We start from the raw sequence: 7048 nt of genomic DNA, 5'->3' as shown, positions 1-7048 counted from the left end.
CTCAGCACCCTGCGTCTGTGCGTCTGTGTCCCCCGGGTCTCGCTCAGCACCCTGCGTCTGTGCGTCTGTGTCCCCCCCGGGCCTCGCTCAGCACCCTGCATCTGTGCGTCTGTGTCCCCCGGGTCTCGCTCAGCACCCTGTGTCTGTGCGTCTGTGTCCCCCCCGGGCCTCGCTCAGCATCCTGCGTCTGTGTCCCCCGGGTCTCGCTCAGCACCCTGCGTCTGTGCGTCTGTGTCCCCCCCCGGGTCTCACTCAGCACCCTGCGTCTGTGTGTCTGTGTCCCCCGGGTCTCGCTCAGCACCCTGCGTCTGTGCGTCTGTGTCCCCGCCCGGGTCTCACTCAGCACTCTGCGTCTGTGCGTCTGTGTCCCCCACAGGTCTCACTCAGCACCCTGCGTCTGTGCATCTGTGTCCCGCAGGCTGCCCATTGCCTCCTCTTCACTGAATGCGCCATGGCAGGGTCCATGCAAGACCCGCCACTGGCAGTGGGGCCCTGAGCCTCCCTGGCATGGGTGGGCCCTGCATGCACCGGGTGGATGGGGGAGTAGGGGAAACAGGGGTGGGTGGGGCCATGGGGGACGGGGCTTACGTTTCCGCTTGCTTCCTGCTCCTCTGTCCCGCTTTCTCTTGGTGGACGGAAAGTGCTTCTGAATTAGTGACAGGAACACGCCTCTGGAAGTGAGACGTGGAGTTTATTCTCACATGAGAAGCGGGGCCAGGTGGGGTTGCCGGACACAGCCTGGCTCAGGACAGGGCTGGGCCTCGGCAGAGGGTCTCCTGCAGGGAGTGAGCTGGGGAGGGCAGGGGGCTGCCTGTGAGCTCTCCTTTGGCCTCCTTGGCCCACCAAGCTTCCCCCACCCTGAGGAATGTGGCCAGATCGATTATGGCTCCCAGGATGGGGGCAGGGGGAGGGAGCGGGGGAGGAGCTACCTGGGGGTTCCCTGCAAAGGGTTACCAGGCATTGAAGAGCTCTGACCCCCAGGCAATGTGGAGAGCTTGGGGGGCTGCGGTGACCCCCCCAGGGCATTCTCAACCACCAGGGGAGAGGCTGGGGCTTCAGGGAGCTGGGAGGGCCAGCCCCTAAAATCTACAGCATCCTAGTTAAAAAGGCACGGATGCAGAAAGCCTCCTTCTGAGGCCCCGGGGACCACCTGCCAAACCCTTCAGGCCCACCACGCCTGGAGTCCACCTCGACACCTCTGCCTTAGACCTGGAGCAGAGCTGAAGGCCTCTGCGGCCAAGGCTCCAGTCCCAGCAAAGCCCACCCAGCACCTCCTGCTGCTGGGCCAAGGGGCAGGGTCAGGCCGCAGGTGGCTGCAGAGAGGGACGGCCAGGAGTGCAGGAAGGTCCCGTCCCCACCGCAACACGTACTCAGCGGCTGAGACGAAGCAGTTGAGGTGCCCGTCGTTCTCCCCCAGCACCTCCCGCGTGCGTGCCTCGCCCGTGGACTGCAGCCCAATGACCACGCACTGTGGGGGACACCAGAGGACTGTGAGCCACCAGCCCTGCCACGGGGCCTCCATGGAGCTGGAACCTGCCAGTGCTAGGCCCGAGTTGGCAGCCACAGCCCTCACTCTGCTCCGGTGCCTCCCCAGGAGGGGCCCTGGCCCACCCGCAAGACACAGTGCCGGGTGGGGTCTGCCGGCTTCCGGTCTCGGGACGGTGAGCCGCCCACTGCGTGGTCACCGCCTGCACACCAGTGTTCCAACACCCTGGGTGGCTTAGATGCAAGATGGGCATCGGGCGTCTCTTGCCCACCAGGGTGCAGACCCCGCCAACGTCTGGGGAGGGGCCAGGAAGGACCCAGAAGCACAGCAGCCCCGCCACCGCTGCAGGGCCGGCCGCCGTCCGTCCTCAAAGGCCGCAGCTGCTCACCTTGTCTCGGGCCAGCTCCTCGAGGGCCAGCTCCACCAGCCGCCGCACCTTGGCAGCGATGCACAGGTACTTGAAGAAGCGCTGGTGCGCCGACCAGAACTGGCCCCAGAGGGATTTGCGCGACTCCAGGCCGATCCAGTCGGCGGCCTGCTGGAACACGTTCAGAGCCTCGGCCCACTGCAATGATACGTGACGAGGTGCCCCTGAGCTGTGGCTCCTGGCTCCCCGCCCGGGGCCCCAGCCCACCTGCCGCCAGCTCTGGCCAAAGCATCCCTCGCCTGGTGGAATTTAGGGCAGGACAGGGCGTTGGGGGTGAGACCTATAAGAGGCATGGCCTCGGGTGCGGTGGCTCACGCCTGTAATCCCAGCACTTTGGGAGGCCGAGGCAGGTGGATCACGAGGTCAAGAGATTGAGACCATCCTGGTCAACATGGTGAAACCCCGTCTCTACTAAAAATACAAAAATTAGCTGGGCATGGTGGCGCGTGCCTGTAGTCCCAGCTACTCAGGAGGCTGAGGCAGGAGAATTGCCTGAACCCCGGAGGTGGAGGTTGCGGTGAGCCGAGATCGCGCCATTGCACTCCAGCCTGGGTAACAACAGCGAAACTCTGTCTCAAAAAAAAAAAAAAAAAAGACCAGGGCGCCGTGGCTCACACCTGTAATCCCAGCACTTTGGGAAGCTGAGGCGGGCAGATCACTTGAGGTCAGGAGCTGGAGGCCATCCTGGCCAACATGGTGAATCACTGTTCTCTACTAAAAAAAATATAAAAAATTAGCCGGGCGTGGTGGCTGGCACTGTCGTCCCACCTATGTGAGAGGCTGAGGCAGGAGAATGGCTTGAACCCAGGAAGCAGAGGCTGCAGTGAGATGAGATCATGCCACTGCCTGGGAAACAGAGCAAGACTCTGTCTCAAGAAACAAACAAAAATCCCTGTGACAGGACAGGCCGGGCCGTCACCTGACCAAGTCTGTGGCATCCTTAAGGCCACAGGGCTCAATTTCACCAGGGAAACACACAGGGGCCCCCAGGTTGGGCGCCCAGGCTCACCAGCAGGGCAGCACGGTTGTAGACACGCTCGAAGGCTGGGGTCAGCGGGATCTCCTCGATGCGGAAGGTGACGCCGGAGAAGCTGAGCTGGCGTGCAATGTACATGCCGCTGACCTTCATGTCCATGGCCACAATCTCCATGGCGCCGACGCCCCTGCCGACGGACACGGGCCCCGTGAGACGGCCAGAGCCCACGGGGACGGAGCCACCCCGGAGCGCAAGGCAGAGCCAGGCGCAGAGAGGGTAGGGTCAGTAGGTCCAGAGCCCTGGCGGCCACAGAGGAGACGGCTGGCGGCCAGGCCTGGCGGGGACAGGGCAGGAGGGGCTGGCTTCCCTGGGTGTGCCGGGAAATCAAAGGCAGAGAAACTAGGGGGCCGCGTTTAGCACCACTGGTGCCAGAGACGCACACACAGCAGTGCCAGGCTTGGGGCTGATGGGCTTGAGGCCTCCTGCCAACCCCCGCCACCCCCTCCACGTGGGCGGGAAGGGGGCTCACCTCTTCTCCACAGCCTGCAGGAACTCCTCAAAGTTCCGGAAGGGCGTGCCCTCGCCCCAGATCCCGAGGCGGCTCATGTAGATCATGTTCCGAGGCTCAGAGGCACCTGTGGGGGGGAAGCTGCCATGAGTCAGCCCCCACCCCCGGCCCAGGAGGGCCCTGGGGGCGGCCCTGGTCAGGAGTCTACTAAGTTGGGAGTGCCGAGGAGGGGCCCTTCAGGGTTGGAACCATGGGCCTGGGGAGCGCTAGAGTGGCCTTGGGACAGGTGTAGAGGTGCACCGGATACCCTTCCCGGGGACGGCCAGGTGGACGCTGCCGGGTCACGTGGGATCCGCGCCGCCCCACCTGTGGCACTGGCGTAGACCACTCGGGCCAGGGGCAGCTTGTTCTGCAGGTCCAGCACGGCCTTGCCCATCTTGGTGGAACCGGCATTCTTGGCTTTGTGACACTCGTCAAACACAATCTGGGGCACGCATGGGTTAAGGACTTTCTGAAGGATGGGGCCACCCCAGGAGCCCAGGTCCTGACCACCCGAGACCCCACCTTCCTGGTGGGGGGCTAACGCTCGTGCAGCTGAGGACTCCACAAGTGACGCCCTGTTCAGAGTGGCAGCTGGCGACCACAGGGGTCGGGCGGGCGGGTGGCCCCCACATGGCCACTAGATCAGCGTGGCCTCAGATGGCTCCTACAAGACTCTAAACACCGTGCACCAAGGATCAGGCCTCGAGGGGAAGGGTGGGCTGCCTGCAATGACAGCACAGGATGGTGCCACAGAAGAAGAGTGCCTGGAACCTCTCTTTTTTGGAGAGGGTCTTGCTCTGTCACCCAGGCTATAGTGCAGCGGTGCGATCTCAGCTCACTGCAATCTCTGCCTCTCGGGTTCAAGTGATTCTCATGCTTCAGCCTCCCGAGTAGCTGGGACTACAGGCGTGCAACACCATGGCCAGCTAATTTTTCTATTTTTAGGACAGATGGGATGTCACCATGTTGGTCAGGCTGGTCTTGAACTCCTGACCTCAGGTAATCTGCCCAGCTCAGCCTCCCAAAGTGCTGGGATTACAGGCATGAGCCAATGCGCCCGGCTCTTTTTCTTTTTTTGAGATGGAGTCTGGCTCTGTTGTGAGGCTGGAGCGCAGTGGTGCCATCTCAGCTCACTGCCACCTCCGTCTCTCTGGATTAAGTGATTCTTCTGCCTCAGCCTCCTAAATAGCTGGGATTGCAGGAACGTGCCAGCACGCCGGGCTTCTCTCTCTCTCTCTCTCTCTCTCTGTGTGTATTTTTTATGAAGTCTCGCTCTGTCACCCAGGCTGGAGTGCAATGGCTCGATCTCGGCTCACTGCAACCTCCGCCTCTCGGGTTCAAGCAATTCTCTTGTCTCAGCCTCCCGAGTAGCTGGCATTACAGGCGTCCGCCACCACACCTGGTTAACTTTTGTATTTTTAATGAGAGACAGGGTTTCACCGTGTTGGTCAGGCTGGTCTCAAACTCCCGACCTCAGTTGATTGCCTGCCTTGGCCTCCCAAAGTGCTGGGATTATAGCTGTGAGCCACTGCGCCTGGCTAATTTTTTTATTTTTAGTACAGACAGGGTTTTACCATATTGGCCAAGATGGTCTTGATCTCCTGACCTTGTGATCTCCCCCTCTCAGCCTCCCAAAGTACTGGGATTACAGACGTGAGCCAACACGCTCGGCCTCTGTTTTAATTCTTATTCTCCAACAGAATCTGTGGTGGCCCATGCTAAAACATGGTTTTGGGGAACACTTATTTTATGAAATAAACTATTGCCTGCTTAGAAAAAACTATGTATCTATATAAACTACCTTTTATTTTTTTTTTTGAGACGGAGTTTCGCTCTTGTTACCCAGGCTGGAGTGCAATGGCGCGATCTCGGCTCACCGCAACCTCCGCCTCCTGGGTTCAGGCAATTCTCCTGCCTCAGCCTCCTGAGTAGCTGGGATTACAGGCACGCGCCACCATGCCCAGCTAATTTTTTTGTATTTTTAGTAGAGATGGGGCTTCACCATGTTGACCAGGATGGTCTCGATCTCTTGACCTCGTGATCCACCCGCCTCGGCCTCCCAAAGTGCTGGGATTACAGGCTTGAGCCACCGCGCCTGGCCCTATATAAACTATTAGAAGGTCGGGCGCAGTGGTTCGTATCTGTAACCCCGGCACTTTGGGAGGCCGTGGAGGGAGGACTGCTTGGGCCCATGAGCGCAGTGTGGGTAACATGGCAAAACCCTGTCTCTACAAAATAAATACAAATAATTAGATGGGCGTGGTGAGCTGTCGTCCCAGCTGCTCAGAGTCTGAGGCAGGAGAAGTCACCGAGCTCAGAAAGTGGAAGTGCAGGGAGCTGTTGGACCACGGACTCCAGCCTGGAGGACAGTGACACCCCGTCTCAAACAAACAAAAAACTAGAGGAAATAAACTGAAAATGTTCTCAATTTTTTTTTTTGGGGGGACAGAGTCTGGCAACCTCTGCTTCTCAGGTTCAAGCGATTCTTCTGCCTCAGCCTCCAGAGTAGCTGGGACTACAGGTGCACGCCACCACGCCCAGCTCATTTTTCTATTTTTAGAAGAGAGGGTTTCACTGTGTTGACCAGGCTGGTCTCAAGCTCCTGACCTCAGGATCTGCCCACCTTGGCCTCCCAAAGTGCTGGGACTACAAGCATGAGCCGCCACGATCGGCCACGTTCTTAATGTTTTAAGACGAAAGAAAGCAAGTTGCAGAAAGCAGTCATACGTCAAGGCTGAGGAGGGAAACCGAGGACAATACAGATTAAACGGCCAGCCCCGCCGCCATGCCACAGCTCAGCCAGGGGTGATCTCAGGGTTATCGCTATTCTGTGGATTGCTACACAGAGCTGCCAGCTGGGTGCTGAAGACGCCAGCAGCCTCCCACTCTGTTTCTGGCCAGTCTAAACGTTCTGTCTCGGTGTTAACTGAACAGCAAAGCCACGGCCCTGTCCTGTGCAGGGAGCGGACGTTGCAGGCCAACATCCCTTCCTTATCTGCGTTCTGCCTGCCTTGGGGCCATCACCCCACTCCGAAAAGTGGCCCCCGGAGACTGAGCCACAGCAACAGGCAGGTTACCCTGGGCCACCGATAACACAGCGGGGCTGGAGACCACGCACACCCGTAAGACGGGGAAAGGGACGAGAGGCCGAGGCACAGAGCAATGCAGCAGACTGCGGGCAGGGGCCGTACGCTGGGCAGCCTCTCGGGCAAGAACACTGCTCAGTCGCTCCTGGGGTGGCCTGGCCCCACCCTGTCCGGCAGGCCTGGCCGTCTGGGCTCCGTCCCCGAGAGCACCAGTGGGAGATGCCCCAGGTGCGGCTGTTGGCAGACAGGACAGGGCGCAGGCAGGCACCGTGCAGAGGCACCAGTGCAGCGCTCCTAAGACACGCCCCTGGGGACTCCCCACCTGCTGGTCCTCTGTGCAAGGGGAGACCAAGGGCATCACCTTATGGGAGCTGTTGGCTGGAAGAACATGACTTGAGCTCCCAGAGCGACATGATGGGGAGAAGGAGCCAGCTCAGGGCAGGAGGCACAGGGAGCCAGCCTGCAGCACCTCGGGGAGCCGGCCTGGAGCACCTCGGGGAGCCGGCCTGGAGCACCTCGGGGA

General features: G+C 60.4%; 1 protein-coding gene across 4 annotated transcripts in view; it reads right to left on the bottom strand.

Annotated features, from left to right (window-relative positions):
* Positions 1-7048, bottom strand: part of SBNO2 (strawberry notch homolog 2) — a 67436-nt gene that overhangs the window by 7987 nt on the left and 52401 nt on the right. For all 4 annotated transcript variants that reach the window (XM_037733423.1, XM_017514452.2, XM_017514454.2 and 1 more), the window contains 6 exons: positions 3764-3881; positions 3419-3524; positions 2923-3076; positions 1875-2051; positions 1371-1468; positions 589-671 (listed from right to left, as the gene is read on the bottom strand). In XM_037733423.1, coding sequence (XP_037589351.1) covers positions 589-671; positions 1371-1468; positions 1875-2051; positions 2923-3076; positions 3419-3524; positions 3764-3881 — 736 coding nt within the window. The remainder of the gene's footprint in view (positions 1-588; positions 672-1370; positions 1469-1874; positions 2052-2922; positions 3077-3418; positions 3525-3763; positions 3882-7048) is intronic.

The sequence above is a fragment of the Cebus imitator genome, unplaced genomic scaffold (genome assembly GCF_001604975.1).
Source record: "Cebus imitator isolate Cc_AM_T3 unplaced genomic scaffold, Cebus_imitator-1.0 Scaffold524, whole genome shotgun sequence".
Taxonomy (NCBI): Eukaryota; Metazoa; Chordata; class Mammalia; order Primates; family Cebidae; genus Cebus; species Cebus imitator.
This window is presented reverse-complemented; position numbering and strand designations above follow the sequence as displayed.